An 18,016-nucleotide genomic window follows, 5' to 3' on the forward strand; every position below is an offset into this window, starting at 1 on the left:
GAGGATACTTTCCTCTCGGAGAAAGCCCCGCGGATCTGTTTCGCTGGGGCGCCATACTGACACCGCATCGTGTATTAAGAAGAAATTGGGGGGAAACGAGGGGACGTCCGGGCTTAGACTGCACGCGAGTCACGATGGCTTGCGTGTTTGCGCCGCCACGCAGCCTCTTCCGCCGCATCCCGGATCAGCGCGCGGCGCTGCTGTAGCCTTGATGAGCAATCAGCGGCTACATGGCGGGCCCGTGTTTGCGGCCTATAAATGCGCCCGGTTGAGCGGTGGGCCACACAGTGAGCGCTTTTGTGCGTGTGCGTGTGTGTCGCGTGGTTCGCAAAGCCTGTCGGAAATTTTATTGCCGGTGTGGTGTGCCTTGTGAGGCCTTTGTATGTATGCCACCATCGCGTGCCTGCGAGACGACGTTGAGGTTACTTATACGTGCGTTGTGACAATCCAGGTGCCTTGTATATGGACATAACTATCCTATTTGCGATACCGCGCTCCTTGTGAAAGTACTGTGCACATGCAGGAAAAGGGAAGGAAGCGGTGCGTTTGTTAAATTCTGTGTAAAGCAAATGCAATGCACTTTCTTTCTTCTTTCTTTCTCGCTCTTCTTCCTTTTTTTTTTTTTGATGTTTGCTCAGTCGCTCCAGTCTGTGCACAAATCAACCGTTTGATGGCCGTTATAAACATTTGACGCGCTTGCCGACTTTCTCAGGCAAATGGTCTTTTTTTATTAGGGCGCAGCACTTTGGCAGCCGTCTGTGGGCGGAGCCGGTTGTCGGCGTGACCGAGGGAACGATGGCCTGGACCGACAAGTGAAAAAAAAAAAGCGAACGATGAAAGAAAGCAAAGGAGGAGGGAGGGGAGGGTGGTTCGCCGTGGCGGTGCGAGCCAGCGCCGCCTCCAAAAGTGTGCGGTGGGGGAGAGGAGGGTCTCGTCTACTCTGTTTCTTCGACCGTGTTTTTTTTGTTGCGCTTCAAATCATGGCAAGCAGTATGCTGTGCCCGCACGAGGCGCTCGACGGCGCGACGCTGGGGCGAAAACGTGAGGGGGCCGTGCGCGTGACTATGATGTGCGTTCGCATAAGACGCCGTTCGCGGTCCCTTCCTGAGACGCACTTCGCGCCGCCCCGCCGCAGAGGCTCACCATAGCTGCCGTCGAGAGGACCCACGAGTGAGTGCTGCATCAGCGCACTGCTGCTGAGACCAAACATTGCATTCGCCCAAATATTGCGCCGAAGTATCGTAATCGCCTGTTATTTATTTATTTATTTATTTATTTATTTATTTATTTATTTATTTATTCTGTCTTTCTCTCCTCCTTTCGTTCTTTCTTTCCCCAGACTCATTTCCCTCTTTCATTTCTTTTTCTTTTTTTTACTACTCTTGTATGCCGGTATGCTCCACTTCTGTCCTGTTTGGTGTCGGCGATATTCAAAATCTAGTCACACAGCGAAGGCTCCGGAGGTGTCGTTTGTTTCACAACGGACAAAGTTTTCAGTTCCGCCTCCTAGCACGGATAGGTACCCGTATTTGCACGATTCTAACGCGCACTTTTTTTTTTTGCTAAAAGTAGCTTCGAATAATTGGCGCGCCTTACAATCCGGCTAATAGCAGAATAGCAGAAATATATCTATATATATATATATATATATATACACGTGATGTTTACGGATTGGAATACGTTTGATTTTTGGAGGAGTATATATATACTCCTCCAAGTATTGGAGGAGTATACTCCTCCAAGTTTTGGAGTATATATATATATACTAAGCTCAAGGTAATTTTACTTGTCGACAGTGAGGGAAACCGAGCAGCATTATGCACGTCGTTAGGCGTTTCGGAGACACGAGTGCGCGATTGACGAAAACAAAGCAGGGCTGAACACTTTTAACGTTGCCCACGCAAATTTTAATGCCAGCAGGAGGTGGATAAGCAATTTTATGATGCGCGAGGAATTTTAGGTGCTACAGTTGCGCCCGTCAAATAAAATGTCTTATTCCGGGTACTTGGTGTTAAGTCATTTACACCTTCGCGGTAGAATCGGCGTCAAATAATTTTTCTTTGGAATTTTCCTACGAAAACTTACCCGTGCGCGCGTTACAATCGGAGGCGCGTTGTAATCCTGTAAATACGGTAATTTCACAATTAGCGATTCTCACTCCTGCTGTTACTCGCGTTACTTTACATGTTTCTCGCGTTAGCCGCGCCGCCTTGAATTCTCACTTCGAAACGAGCGAGGTGAAAATGTTAGCCGAACGCTTTCGATTCTGACCATCACGCCTTTCTTCCCCTTCCTCGTCGGTTTACCCATTTGTAAGCTGCCTGGGAGCAAGATAAGAAAAAAAGTTCAAAGTCGCTATTCGCTCCTGAGGAGAAAAGTGCTTCGCCTGCGTGTCGACTTTCGCTTCGGCATCGCGCTCAGGGGCTCGTTAGATTCGATCCGCGATGGTGAATTCGCTACCGAGCCCGATTTAGCCGGAGAGCAGCGAAAGGTCACCCGGGGGCATAAATTTTAAACTGCGGCGCCGAATTAATGAAAGCGCTTGCGGCAGTCGCGGGGTACTTTCGAAAGCTTGCCAAACCTGGCTGCGTATAGCCGCCTTTTCGGCGCACATCTTTCTAAGCGCCGTGGCAGTTCGGATATGTTATTTGCATACGTGCATCCCGGGGCCTGTAACGCCCATGTCTTGTTTTAGTTTGCCGAGAATATCGCGTCGGCCCGGCTGCAATTGTCCATGAATGGGCGAATCGCTTTTCGCTTTCGGGATTTCGTTTTAATCGCAGGCGCGCACGTGTGTTGCAGTGAAGCGCCTGATCTCAAGTCCGCGCGCAAACGCTTGCCCTGTCTGCGCCTCAGACATCGAGCAGCCTTTTCTTATTTAGCTTTACGTGAAACCAGAAGTTATCCCGTTACATCTGGCGTCCGTATTGATAGAGACGAAGCAAAAATTAAGGAAACGATGTGTTCACGCGTATGGAGCGAGACGTCGCCGTTGCACCGGTCAACGAAATAACTGAAGTCGGCTGCGGCGGCTTCAGAGTTTTCCGAGGTATCTGACCTGTTCAAAGTGTCTCAGGGGTATAACGATCAATTGTAGGCCCATGAGCTGCACCGTTTCTTATAAGGAATAGCGGACTCGGGTCCTTTATTTCGACGCCAGCGCTGATTTTGCGTACTTTAAGAGCGGCAGATGTGCGGCCTTCGACTTTGGTGCGCGCATTATAGAGCCCTTTTTTATTATTATTAAAGAGTATCTTCGCTCACTTTTCCGGGAAGTTGCGTTAGAAGCCTCGCATGTTGCACTGCTACGCAACGTAGTTCTTCGCGCTTGCTGTTGTAAGCACGAAGCCCGAAGATGCTTACCAAGCAACGGGTGCTTAAGATCGTTGTGCGGGATCTCGGACGAAGGCGTATCGGGCCCAATCGATTGGCCGCCTTAAACCGTCCGGATAGAAGTCGTAGGCATTTTAACGTCTCGGGTCTTCGACTGTGCGTACATCTGTGCGCACAACGCGGTCGTTGTGTGGCTATTCGGTGTATTTTTCGATGTATAAAAACATTCTATGTTCAAGTCCATTCCGATATTCGTATATACAGCTGTCTTTGCTTTCGTATCGTTTCCGGAACAAGCATGCCAAAAACGTCCGCTTCAGCTTAAAAAACGAAAGGCTAGAAGAAGTAAAAGTATACACAACTACCTCGGACAGGCGGTTAGTGCTGACCCCAGCCACGAGAGAGAAATCTGGCGCAGAATAAGTTTGGGTTGGAGAGCACTCGGCAAGCACTCCCAAATAATGAAAAGTAAGCTACCTGCACTCAAAAGAAAAATCTACAACCAGTGTCTACTGCCGGTGATGACAAATGGAGCTGAAACTTCTTACTAAACCACCAGAAAGCAAACTTAGGTCGGCTTAGCGGGCCATGGAATTAATATTGTTCGGAATAACACTCAGGGACAAGAAGCGAGCTACCTGGATCAAAGAACAAACTGGAGTAGAAGATTTCATTGTTGAAATAAAGAAAAAGAAATTGACTTGGGCTGGTCATGAAGGGAGACGAACCGACAATGGTCAATTAGGGTAACAGAGTGGATACCAAGAGATGGGCCTAGAAGAAGGGGAAGGCCATTAATCCGCTCGCCAGATGAAATAAGGAAATTCGGGGGTAAACTGTGGACCCGAGCAGCGCAGGACAGGAGCAGTTTGAGGCCAATGGGAGAGGCCGTCGCAGTGGACCTGAGTAGGCTGCTGTTGCTGCTACTGTTGCTGCTGCTGATGATTGTTTTCGTATTGCCGTCTGTTTGATCAAAAGTTTGTTAAACGCGGTGACGTTTTGCGACGCTGGGTTTATGCACTGGACCCAGTTTCGTCGATTTCCACATAGTTTTAAAGGGCAGATGTAAATTTTCATCCAAGAGTCAGCTGTGCATATGAGTTATAACCGCAAGTAGCTTCTGCTATGCCCTCATTTGTAAAACGGAGGGGCTGCAATGCGTTGGCTTGCTTCGAGGGTATTAAATGCCACTACACGCGGCATTTCTTGTTTAACGCGACCTAAAATAGGCACCAAACCTCCCCATTCCAGAAGTAGTGATAATGCAGTTCGTTACTCTCGATAAATTTGTCGATTAAGTCGCAGTATTTGAAGGGAGTAAAAAAAAGAGAGGGGTGGTTGAAGATACCACGCGAACCTTTTACGAAAACATACACGTGGACATTACATACCGTTCTATAGATGGTATCCACTGAAAAGTTTAGTTGTCAACTTCTTCGCTTGGCAACACTGGAAACGACCACAGACATGGCCGAAGCGCCACAGACATGGCTTGTACCATTGCGGCCGCACATCGCAAAAAAAAAAAAAAACACCGGCGTACGTCGTATGCTCAGTTTCAACCCGATTCTCAACGGTGGTGTCGACAGAGATGTTATTAATCGCACTCACGTTGGAATCGAGGCATTACTTTGCCTTCGGTGGGGTAGAAACGTCCAACACGGACAAGCACCACCATCCCGCGGAGATCAACGTAACCAGTGACGGCGCACTCACGTGGTTACCTGCATGCGTGCCTCGCCAGTGAATACAACCTATACGAGACAAGCTAACCAAGACTTCCAGCATCAGGAATCGCCGAGGTGCCGTTTCTGTGCAGAGGTGGCGGTATGACGCGAAGCTGTAACGGCAAAGAGAGCTCAGTGGGTCTGATAGCGCCGCGTCCCTCCCGATGATGCTGTTACCATATGCATGGGATGTGTACAGCTTCTGCCGCCTCTCTCAGATGCCGCCGACACAGAAGACGTACACAGGAACGCGCCAGCGATATATCTCTCGGACGGACGCTGTCGCGGAGGGGGGAACCCGGGAGTCGTCGCGGGGCCAGTCGTCGTCCCTGCGGGCCGCCTGCTCCATATACATGTAATACATCAGGCGGCGCGGGGAGCGTTGAATCGTGAAATAAGCTGCTGACGCGCCGTAATCCTCCCACCGCGCCGCTGTTGCTGCGCTGCCCACAGTAGCCGCACTTTTGAGGATGTTGAAGGGGAAGATGCTGCACGGGACTGAGGTAGCGTCGCCTTGGTACGTGGACAGTACGGGCGGCACCAAGACAAAACGACGGACGCGAGGTTGCTGAAGGGACAAAAAATAAACATGAAGGCTCTGGAGCGAAGATTGAGGGACAGACGCTGCAAAATTTGAGGGCTTCTCTCTCCTTTATTTTTTTTTTTTAGATATTTCAGGACCTCCTCCGGCTGTTTGTCCCGTTTATCATTTGCTTTTTAGATGGGCTTGTGGTGTGTCGGCGCTTGATGTTTGAACGATCGACCCTGGCCATGCCGGCTGGTTTGGCAACACGTTGGGTGCCGGCGGCAGGACGCGATGGTCGCTTGCGCTTTACGCGCGAGTAGTTTCTTTCGCGTCGTCCGCCTCCCCCGTTTTCCCTTCTCTCTCTCTTTCTCTCTCTGTCTGTCTGTACGTGTAAAGATTTAGCTGGCATGCTTCTCACCAATCCTTGATGGGTTTTTTTTTTTCGTTTTTCTTTAGAATTTGCGGCGAGGCGGTGAAGGCGTTCATGGGTACTCTTCAGATATTGCAAGTTTTCATTGATTTGGACAGTTATCCTTTACCGAACGCTGCGTCCAGCTTTACGAATGCAGTGAAAATGTGATGGATAAGTGAGCTGGATAAGTGAGATGGCTATGCTGGCATTGGCATTGCAGTAGAGCTCGCAACGTGTCGGGTTCACTGTCCACTCACGGTTTAAATTGTACCTTCTGAATTCCCATGAAACAACAAGCAGCATGAGTGCTTAGTTTCCACTTTAGTGGTTCATAGTGTAGGGTGAGAAGTAAGCATTTATTGAACTGTGTGAGTTCCTTTCTGGGAGGCCTCCTTAGTCCAGGAAGCCTTGGTCAGTGGCTGCACGGCGGGCCCTGTCCAGTCGCTGCTTGTCTTGAGGGCGTGAGAATTGGTCAGCTGGTCCTCCCACAGCTCCAGGGTGGGGCTTGGTAGGGGAAGTGGTGATGGTTATTGTCGGAACTCCCACACCACACGGTAGAGAATGTTGGGTGTGGGGCAGTGTTGGCAAGTCAATTTGTGCATTGTTGGATAGATGGCATGGAGTAGTGTTACGTGGGGTAGGTGTTGAGTTTGCAGCTGTCTGAGGGTAATGGCGTCCTCTCTGGCCATTTTGGGGTGTTGTGGGGTGTAAGTGCGGAGATGCAGTCGGTAGCGGGCGAGGACATGCGTGTAGTTTCTTGGAATGTCGTCGCTGGTGGTCATCGATGGGTCTGCGAACGAGGGGAAGTCCCGGAACGTATGCTCGCTGGCAGCGCCGTGGGCCGCTTCATTCTCCTCGAGGGATGCGCGGCCTGGGGTCCAGATATGTGCAGTTCGGGAAAGTTTGCAGTGTGTTCAGGGTGCGAATGGCTTGAGCAGAAACACGACTTAGTTGGTAATTGCGACAGGTGGTTTTGGAGTCTGAGATGACAGTGATATTAATCTGAGCCCGTGGTGGCAGCGAGGGCGATGGCGATTTCCTCTGCAGTCTCTGTGTCCAGGATTGCGATTGTGGCCGATGTGAGTTCTGTACCATGGTTGTTGACAACGCTGATGGCATGCGCAGATTTTTGAGGTACCGGGCAGCATCTGTGTGGCGGACCGCGGGTTTCTTGTCTCCGTAGGGTTTTCTGAGGGTGATGGGCTGTTCTTCGGTACGTATTGAATACGGGATGCATAATTCTAGAGATGGGAGCAACGGTAATAAGTTGGCGTAGGACAAGGGGGATGCGCTGTTTACTAAATGAGGTCTCCTGTAAATCGTAGCCAAGGCGACGTAGCGTATGGCGACCCCTTTTGGTGAGTTTGAGTCTTTCGAGCTGGCTGATCTCGTGGGCTTTAGCGAGTTCCACCCAGGTGTTGTGCAGACCTAGATTCATTTGCTTGTCGGTAGAAGTTGCCGGGGGTAAGCCAAATGCAAGCTTGTAGGCCTTCCGAATAAGGATATTCAGCCTGTCGCGCTCGCTATTCTTGAGACTTAAGGTATGGAGTGCCGTATGTAATCCTACTGATGATTAGGGCTTGGTTCAAGCGTATAAGGTCCTGCTCTTTGAGACTGTGGCGTCTGTTGCTTACGCGGCGAATGAGATGGGTGACTTGAAGTACTGTTTCTTGTAGTTTTTGGAGGGTTGCAAGGCCTGCTCCGTCTCCCTGTGAGGTTAAGCCGAGAATCCGTAGGGTATTAACCAAGGGTACGGAGTTACCATTGACTGAGAGTTCAAAGTCGGGAATGAGGGCGGTGACCTTTGCTGCGTTTTTTGAACAGATTTGTCAGGGGCACAGGAAATCCCGCGAGCCCGAGGTATATTCTTGCGTGGTGCTTATCGCTGTTTGGAGTGCGCCTTGTTCACCCGAGCTTGTACGCGTCCATATACGGATGTCGTCTGCGTACAGACCATGGTTTATTTCTGTTATATTGTTCAGGAGTAGCGGTAGCCCTCGCATTGCCAAGTTGAAAAGCAGCGAAGAAATGACAGAACCTTGGGGGGTGCCTTTTGGTGGGGTTTGGTGACGGCCAATCGTACGTGGGCGTGCGGTCGGTGAGAGAGTCGCGCACGTAAAGATATGTTTTCTCTCCGCAGTAGGTGGAGGATTGCATGTACTCTTGATGGGTGTGCTCTTAAATGGGTGTACTCTGGAATGGGTGTACTCTTGGTGGGTGTACATTGCATGTACTCTTGAAGTACGGCTTGATGGGTGCCGTTGTCAAGTGCACTTTTGACGTCAAGTGCGAGAATGGCGCTCATACGTCTGCTGCTGAGATTGTCCAATAAGTCTTCTTTAGGCTTATAGAGTTCTTTTTTGAATGACTGGACGAGCCGAAGCTACCCCTGGGGTATGATGTGTGCCGAACTGGAGGGCTCTGGATTCATTTAGACCGCCTGGCTTTTAACGTGCGCCGACGTCTCGACACACTAGCGTTTTTGCCTTTCACCTTCATCTTTGATAGCGTTCATTGGTGGTGCAGCAATGCAGAAATTGAGAAAGTGTCGTTTTCTTTGTCTCACGCAGTGGACTTCGTCTGATGGAGTAGGCATGACGGCTGACTCGGGAAAACACTTGGCAGTTGCCGTTTTCCTGTTTCCACTCTTCTGAAGGTGAGTTCAACTATCTGCCATAAGCACAGTAAACAGACATTCGAGGCTTCACTTGCGGATTTAGGAAACAAAATACCGCAAGCTGGACGAAAGATGAGAATGAAAGTACACGGGAGAACCGTTCTGTGTAACTCTATTCTCGTATTTCGTCTAGTTTGCGCCATTTTATTTTTTAAAGTCATGCACAAGACAAATATTGCTATGTTCGCGGACGGAGTTGTAGCCTCGGGCGCTTTGACTGCGTGCAGGGACCGCTGTTTGTCAGATGAAGTGCATGTCTCCCCATGTCAGGGTAATATGTGAGGGGCAGATGTGTATAACGAAGTGCAAGCGAGCGGTTATGGGCACTTTCATTTTAAAAAAAAGTCGGGGGTGTGCTGTTTTTCATTTGCTAGGACGCATCATGACAAGAAATAAAGTAAATGTATTGCTGTGTCCAGCTTTAGTTATTTTAAGTGCAGAGCACTTTATGAGCTCATTTTGCCGTCGTAGCTCGCTAACGGTCGATGCTACTGCCGGAATCAGGCGGCGCAGCAAGATAACGGACCCAAGTAGAGCATCCTGTACCGTCGTCAGGGGACCCGCCGCGGTGGCTTAGTAGCTAAGGCGTTGCGCTGCTGAGCACGAGGTCGCGGGTTCGATTCCCGGCCGCGGCGGCCGCTTTTCTGATGGAGGCGAAAAGCAAAAACGCCCGTGTGTACGAGATTTCGGCGCACGTTAAAGATCCCCAGGTGGTCAAAATTAATCCGGAGCCCTCCAATACGGCGCGCCTCATCGCCTCCGTTGCGTCGGCGCGTTAAACCCCACAATCAATCAATACCGTCGTCAGGGGGTCACGCTGCAGGCCACTGAGGCTTCGGAAACAGCGCTGATTAATTAGTCATAACCGTTCGAACCTCGTGAACCGCTGGCGCTTGTCATACATCTCTCCGTCGTTTAGCGCAAAGAAAAGTGTGCAGGTACATTTCAGACAAAATCTGTGTATATAACCGGCAGTGTATATAATCTGTGTATATAACCGTTCATTTAGTTAGGAACGCTCGTTGGTTTGGTTTTTACGATAGTAGGCGAAAAAAGCCGCCGCGCAAGAACAAAATGGCGCGTTCGAAATGCCGCAGAAAGGCTCCAGCCGCGCAAGAAAATATGGCGCATTCGAAATGCCGCAGAAAGACTCTAGCCGCGCAAGAAACAAATTACGCGTTCGAAATGACGCAAAACAGCTCCAGCATACGAAACTAAAGCAAGCACAAAAAAAAAAAAAAAACAGAACTCCCGCTGGCGTAGTTTCAGGCAGGGGGCGAGCGAGCACTGCTAAGGCGAGAAATAATTTTAAATGTATGGGGTGGCAGCAGTGAGCGGATAACGGCGCTGCAGCCCATTATGGCGAATCACTTCGCTCTAACACTTCCGACAACTTTCACATTGAGTGGAACGGCTTGGAGCAATTATGTCAGACAAGCTTCAAGAAGCCTTTGTTGTAAAGGGCACGTGGCAAGGCCGTTTCAAGGCCACTGTAAAACCATCCAAAGCCATTTCGAAGTTGTTCAAGACGGTTTAAAACTCGAACTCAACATGTCCTTGAAGAGCATAGACACGCGTGACGCCATAGCATGATATGGCGCCATACTTTAAAACATACCGTCGTGACATAATGTGAGGTCACTTCCGACTGTGGCGCCGCCAAAGGACTTCAAGAGTCGCGCACTGCAGCGAAGCAGCAAGGCGCAGATATCCTGCGGCCTAAAAAAAAGAGTGAAACGCGAAGGTAATGCGCGCCACACAGACACGTAGAGAAGAAGGCGTCAAGACTTGGCACAGTCATTATTGTCGAGCTGTAGCGCTCGCTCCTTGATGCAGCGACTTGGTCCAATATGTCTTGTGGCGACTGATTCTCACAGGATGCTATTTCGAGCTGCAGGGAGCGGCGAAAGACGGTCTACAAACGGCCCCATAACTTTATCAATCTTCAGCCTCGTTAACGTCCGGAAGTTAGCCGCGTTCAAGAAAGGGCATCACTTACCCGCCATTTTAACCATTCAATCACATCGGAAGCACGTCAAAGGAGCCGTCTAACTTTGTTGTAGCGGGCTAGCGTCCGGAGATAGTGATGCGATATGCAATCTCCACTCGCAGGGAGAAGGCGCCATGAAGCTGATTCGCTGGGTCGAGGTGCACATTGGCCGCTCGCGCAAGAAGGCCAAGAAGACGCCCACCAAGGAGCAGGGGTCGCCTCGCTGCGGCTTCTCTCCGGAGACGCCCGTGCGCGCCTCCCCGCTCCCCACGACTCCGGCATCGAGGCTCCGGGACGCCGCCGACAGGGAACAAGTCTGGCAGCGCCGCGGAAGTCCGAGTCGCGCCGAGTCTCGCGCCAGCAGCACGGCGGTGGCGACGAGCGCCGCGGCGGCGGCGACGGCGTCGCTCCAGCCGCGGACCGGCAACCTGTCCAAGCTCCCTGTGGCGCACATCCGCACCAGCTTCCTGGACCAGGCTCCCGTGTCGCCGGCGGACGCCAGCTCGCCTCGGCAGCGGAGTCGCATCAAGACCAACCCGTGGATCCCGTCGCCGCGGAGCCCCTGCGGGAGCAGCTCGGCCGACTCCGGCTGGGCCGGCTCGCGCTCCTCCACGGGCTCCGAGGGCTCCGAGCCGGGAGACATGGCGCTGCTGCTGCACGAGCCGCCCTGGCGCGGGGGACACTGGGCCTCGCTGGGCTCCCTGCCGCCGCCCGCGCGCCTCGCCGGCGAGTCGCTGCTGTGCGGGGCCTCGCCCCTCCGGCCGCGCACCTCGTCGACGCTGGACCGGCGGCCCTCGCCGCTGATCGGCTCCAGCGCCAGCGACGGGTACCTGCGCGCCGCGGCCGCCGCCACGCCGCGGAGGCCCGAGTCGGCGCGGCTGCAGCGGCGCGACGCGTGCGGCGCGCGCCGGGCCCTGGTGGGGACCCGCATCAGTGACGACGACAGCAGCACGAGTAGCGAGGACGACGACGAGGCGTACTCAGAGGACTTCCTCCAGTCGGAGGACAGCAGCGACGTGGTGACGGTGGTGAAAGCGGCCAGCCCGCAGACCGACTCGGCCTGCGACCCGGGCAGCTGCACCACGACGCCCCTGTCTGAGTGCAGCAGCAGCGGGAGCGCGCAACTCCACTCGGCGGCCGAGACGCTCGCTGACAAAGTGAGGCGGCTGCGCGCCCAGAGGATGGTCGTGCAGCAGAAGATGCACGAGGCGCGGGTCGAGGAGCAGGCGTCGCGTGAGCAGCGGATTCGGCTCCATCGTGAGCTGATGCAGTTCCGCCGGCTCATGCTGCTTCACACGCTGCAGGGGCTGCGCTCGGACCTCGAGCAGCGCACAGCCGTTCACGGTTCGGGCCAGGCGGCGTCGCACGAGGGGCAGCTACACCATCAGCATTGACGCCCCGTTCTGCACGTAGTAGGCCGGACACGTCTGAGACTCGGCCGCTGTACATACGAACGACTTGTCTGATGTAACCAGCCTTTCCTCGCTGTTAGCGGAGCTGGTGCCTTTCATCTATTCCAACGGCACCTTCCCAAACAGAAACGCTGCTTGGGCAGTGTCCTTCGAAGAGTGCCGCGAAACGCGAACACACCCTATTCAACCTTAAAGCTGTCCAAATATACCGAGGCGAGTTTCTAAATTCAACAGATTCCCGTTCAAGGCTGCAGCCTTTGAGCGGAAAGCGCTGAGCAATTGACAGCCTGTGGATTAAAGTGGATTAGCTTTGAGCCCTATTGAGACATGGCATCTTGGTGTCCAGCGCCGCCGGTTACATCAAATGAAAGACCCTTGCGACATGGCGGCTTTTGTCCTGTTGCGGCTTACGCCCTGAGGCACGTGTTTTCAAAGTTCGATTGTTTCCACTTTCAATGCCATCTGACTGAGATAAAGAAGCAGCACCCGCCTCGAGCTTGTGGGCTCTACTGTAGTCAGGATTGCCACACGTTGCTTATACCGAGTCTGTACATAGCGTGCCTACTGGTTTCCCTTTTTTTGTCCCCACACACCTATGTAAGGCATCTCCATTTTCCCTGTCATTGCACAGAGCCGAGTTCATTCGAGTATGGTAACAGGGGTGCGATTTCCCAGCAATGGTTCAGCCAGGAGAGATTTTTATCAGATGGCTGTTTTCATTATTGTTGTTTTTCATATAGGTTGAACTGCTGCTGTTTGTGCAAATGCAGACGAAGCCGCACCTCTGCTTTCCTGACTCATGGTGTATTTACTTGCATGAATCCCCCTCCCCCCCCCTTTTTTGTCTGTGTGTGTGTGGCATATGTATTCTGCTTCTGGCACCACCAGGATTGTTTTGAATGCCTTCATGTGTGATTTGTTCTTCTAGTCATTTCGGAGGTGTGCCACTTGTGTACCACAATTCCTTTTACTTTCTTTATTCCATTGTTTTTAAGTTGAGTACAAGGTCGTGTATTCCACCTTTCCTCCCCCCCCCCCCCCTGCTTTTCTTTCTTTCCCCAAGTAGTGATTATTTTGGGATTCATTTATTTATGCTTCTTTGTACACTCGAAATTGCTGTAGTGCTCTGCTTGTATTTTGTACATTATCTCTGGAATTCTATTCCTATCCTACACCTGCTTTTCGGTCCTATTCTAATCTACTCTAATCCGTGCTTCCTCACGGATTCCTCGTGTGTAGTGTTCATTCTGTCAAGTGGCCATGCGATTCCCTACACTGCTTCCATTTTTTATTTTTCTGGGTTGTCCTACATGTTAAAATGGGAGCGCACAGTTGTCTGAAAATTAACTGTGGACATACCTTTGTTTTGCACCAAAAAACTGCGTAGTAAAATAAGCTATAAGTTTTGTTTTGACTTGTTGAAAATCCACTCGCCTGCCAAGATGCTATTCGAAAGCAAGAAAAACTGGTCACGGGACGTATTAGGATACAAATTCAAATTTAGAGCTTTGGCCAAGCTTCCAAGTACAGCAGAAAATCGCTCACAGCAAGAACTTTGTTTGTTGTTAGACAAAGTCTGCAGACCAGAACGTTCTTTATGGGCTGTTATGCACCTCGCTCTTTAAGTAGCCATTCTCCACAGCTCTGTGCGCTTTTCCCTTCAACCCAGGTCTCGACGCGCCACGCGCACCTCTACCCGTCAGCCATGTAGAATACGGGATGAGAAGTCGTACGCAGCGACTGTCGAGATTATCGCGCTTTTTTTCCCCCCCGCAAAGTCTCCTCAACTAGGTACCTCCAGCCCCTGCCTGGAGCTTGCTGTAGTTGCATGCTTTGGCTTTGCTTGCGCCGCGACCATTTTTTTTCACCCCCCCTTCCCTTCCCCCTCTCCCTCCTCTTCTTCTTTTTCTATTTTGCATCCCAAACTGGACCCTCCCAGCAGATGTATTTAAAAGTTGCTTGCAGTCAGCTCTGTTGCAATGGTGGGAAAGTGGTTTTTCACACATTTACATGCTTTATTTTTAAGCGAACTGAACAAGCTTACTAGGTTCCTCAGTGTCTTTCTCATTTCCGTATGACGAGCTGCATGGCTACGGTTATGGCTATGCAGTGATGTCACACCTGTATGCTTGTTTCTGTTCACAAACTACTTGTTGCAGTTTGAAGCAATGCCTTGCGCAAAAACATTCAGAAGTGTAAAGCAAAGCAGATCACGTTATTTTTTCCCCTCTCAACTGCTAAGATGGTCCCACATACTACATTGTATTGTGCATTGTGTGCGATTCTCCCCAAGAAGTGGAACGCTTTTAGGGTCAAGAAAATTGTATGTTGAGTCACACATCCACATGTCTGGGTAGAGATGTTGCCCGCCTTAGGCATTGCCTGTTGGAGAAAAAGGTTTTTCAAAGCCAAAAATTAGAATTGAATAGATGCACCCCAATCTCTTGGGCCACGTTGGCCTGTTTTCGTTAGGTATATTTCTTTGGGGAGTAACTGTTTTTGCGCGACAGGGAAGCGCTGACATTGATACATTCTTGTTGCTTCTTCTGATAAGCCAACAGCAAGTCTCCTTGGTTTTCCCCTTTCTCCCACCAACCCCCCCCCCCCCCCTTTTTTTTTTTTCAGAACACCTTAATGAAAATACACCTGACGAAAGCCCCGTGGTTTGTTGACATAGTGTGTAGGCGTGCGTAGTGCTATAGATATCACCCTGTAATACCCACTGTAGCACTTGCTTGAAGTGTAGGCAGCTTAGCACTGCAGTGTCGTCACTGTCGCGTTGTCCGATTGTTCCTCTAGTTAAACGGGGACAAACTCCCTTTATTCCTGAAACAGTGCAATTTACCAGACGCGAAATGAAGTTCGGCATCTACTGATGCGATCAGATGAACAAGCATCAATACCACCCTGACTTTAAAGGAAACGAGAGGGGTGAGAAGGGTCGAGTGCAAACCACTTTTCTGATTATGATGATGATGATGATGCATCATCCTCATCAGCAAAGCTTGCAATTTACTTCTGCCAAAAGCTGATTTACTGAAGGTCAGACCACCCGGAAACCCAACACTCTGAAGTGCAGAAGTGGCAACACTGAAATACTTGTTCGCTCATATCGTCGAAGCCTCCAACGTCGCTCAAAAATTACCCTCAAGCGACACGAGTTTGCCAACCATTCTTTCCTGTCAGTGGTGAGACATTACCAGTGCTGAGGCGCTACCTGATGCCATAGAGGTCCACACTGTGTTTGTGGATCAGTGCAGTGATCGAGTGGACAACGGCAGGACGATGTTATCTCTTTTCGTTCACTGGCTAGTAATCTCAAGAGCAGTTCTTCTTTGCGGAGAGATTAGACGTCCTTAGATTCTCAGCGGTAGACCGTAACCATCTTTTGACGTCCATGCGAACAAACCTAACGGTTGTACTCTACTATTTGCTCAGCTGTAGTGGAATAGGAAATCGTTGACTAGCAACTTCTAGCGGCCAAGTCCCTATCACCAGTTTCAATGCTATAGGCACTCCGTTTCAAGTACACTTGTCCTTGCCACTTGCTTTTCGCTAGACGTAAGCAGTTACCCCTGTTCTGTCCTCACTGATTGCCGTTGTTTTTGCACTGTTAAACCTCACGCCCTTGCCGTCGAATGCGTGTGCCGTACGGTGACAGCACTTTGTGGATCTTGAAAACAGAGTGCATCGTTTTGTGATATGAAATGGTACCTCAGAAGTTTTTTTTTTTTTTTCCTTTTTTTTTTACAAAACTGGAAACTAAGGACAAAAAATATTCTAACTGCCAAGTGCCAACACCTAAGGTACATAACAAGCTCTTGTAACCCCTAAAATGGAAATCGAGATTCTGTCAGTGAAAATTAAAGGAGTACGTTCCCACTGAGCCAAAATATTCTGCATTCGATACATACCGATATACACTTAAAAGAAGTTTCTCAGAAACGTATTTTTTCACTGCCGCGTGTTTATAACCTGCACATATTTTGTGACCTTTTGTATCCAGCATGATTGAAGCAAAATACAGTGAATGCAGAATGCTTTATTCATCTTGGTTGTGATCACCTTGCTGTTCATCTGGATGTTACGTCCGATGTGAAATGAAATACATAGTGAAATTGGGTTGCACAAATAGAGCATAATTAGGAGAATCTACAACAAGGGCTTTAAAATAGAAGCAACTCATATTCGTATTGCGCTTTCTAAATGTACCCGAATGGCACTCTACCACAACCAAAAAAATATTGCAACTTTCACGTTCGCGTTTCATTTGTTGCAGGCTGTATGCTCTGGGGCGTCAAGATTGTGCAAGACTTTTGTTTCTCCTTCCACCAAGGGCGAAGGCAAACATTCTCACTATCCGCCCATTCGATTACACGCATGCTCCTTCCTCTTGCATCCTTCCACTCTACTGCTTCCTGTTTTATACATGTATATATACATATGTGTGTGTTGGTCCCCAAGCCCGTTTCTTTTCGTACCCTCGTTACGTGCAAGAGTTAATATAATCTCATTTGTACAGGTCACTTCGCTTTAACCAACATGCTAAACACATTCCACGATTGCCATGTGATGATGACGATGAAAACGGTACGCTTCGCGCAACTCCTCTGCCTGCGACGACAGAATTCCCCATGCCCCCTTCCAGCGGACTCGTTGCTGTACATGTTCAACGGAGCGTGCATAATAAAGCGTGTTGCAGCCATGGATTTTCGAGTGTGTGTGTCACTCCACTGCTGCAATACCTGGCCACCTGACCTGCAGTGGCTCACTGGCTATGGTGTTGCACTTATGAGCGCAATGGAAACAAACTATAAGATCAGAAGATCATATAGATGATGTTAATGAACCAAAGTTGTGCATGGTTAGCCCTACAGACCTCCGCTGTGGGGAGCCTCGCAGTCCAGGCATCACTTTGGCACTTTGAACTTTAATGTCAACATTAATTGTGGTCTGCATACTGAAGAGTCCGCTGCCGTTGTTTTTATTTTAACTTAAAAGTTATTCTGCTGTACGAACGAAGCGGGTAGTAATACCGACCGTGCCTGGCTTGGTGTCTTCTTACCTTTCAGAAACAGATTGCCTGGCGAGCATGGACAAACTTTCAGACTTTCGTCAATGTTTCTCTGTGGAATTTTCAGCTTTTTTTTTTTTTGAAATCAAGAAGCTCGCTCGTTCACACAATTTCATTCATTCATTCACATTGGCCAAATCCCCCCCCGTATTTTTCTGATGCCTACGTAACGCCACGAAACATGCCTTTTTGTTCCTTCTGCAGCACACAAGGGAAATTAAGCTGTGCCTTTCAGCAGCAGCGAACAATAACTAACTTGCAGCAGCTGCTGTTTTAGAAACACCCCACAAGAAAGTTTTTAAACGTATGATCCTTAGCACTCTGGCCACTAGTGCATGCTTTGGACCCTCAACCGTGTTTGACAGCTGCAAAGCTACAACTATGACTATCATCATTGACGCTGTGTAAATGTTTGCTGGTATCCTACCACCTGTTTTTATGCGTGGTCTGTAAAAGGCAAATTGCCCAATGGTACGTGGTATTGCTGGAGTCAGGAAAGAATTATAACATTAGGTGCAGTGTTGTACCTTCCTGTTGCGTGCTGCACCATGTTTTTAAGTTTTTTTTATGCGAAGTAAGTTTTGTTGTCGAGGTTCGTGAATGCTGCACGAAAAACAAACCTTCAACATCAGAAATGGTAACGTAGTGGGTAAAACGTAGCACTGCTGCCAGCCAGGTTGTAGGTAAAGCCCCTTCATCAGCTTAAAAGCCGATGAAGGGACTTTAGTCGTGGGTTAGTTACTGGATATGCAATCGCATTTGCAACCGAACTGCAAAACAAAAACTAAAAACATTGGATTGCATGGGGCTTAGTGCTCGGTAAATTACTTCGTCTTTGCTCACCTTGCAGCCGAATCCTTGGGTC

The 18,016-nt window shown here is 49.9% G+C and overlaps 1 protein-coding gene across 4 annotated transcripts in view; it reads left to right on the forward strand.

The window, feature by feature from the left end:
* Positions 1-16,786, forward strand: part of LOC144152740 (uncharacterized) — a 203,813-nt gene extending 187,027 nt beyond the window's left edge. For all 4 annotated transcript variants that reach the window (XM_077684156.1, XM_077684160.1, XM_077684159.1 and 1 more), the window contains 2 exons: positions 8,569-8,654; positions 10,788-16,786. In XM_077684156.1, coding sequence (XP_077540282.1) covers positions 10,800-12,059 — 1,260 coding nt within the window. In that variant the 5' untranslated portion in view covers positions 8,569-8,654; positions 10,788-10,799 and the 3' untranslated portion in view covers positions 12,060-16,786. The remainder of the gene's footprint in view (positions 1-8,568; positions 8,655-10,787) is intronic.
* The last annotated feature ends 1,230 nt before the right edge of the window (positions 16,787-18,016 follow it).

Source organism: Haemaphysalis longicornis, unplaced genomic scaffold (genome assembly GCF_048455015.1).
Source record: "Haemaphysalis longicornis isolate Haplotype H1 unplaced genomic scaffold, Haemaphysalis longicornis Haplotype H1 scaffold_9, whole genome shotgun sequence".
NCBI classification, from domain to species: Eukaryota; Metazoa; Arthropoda; class Arachnida; order Ixodida; family Ixodidae; genus Haemaphysalis; species Haemaphysalis longicornis.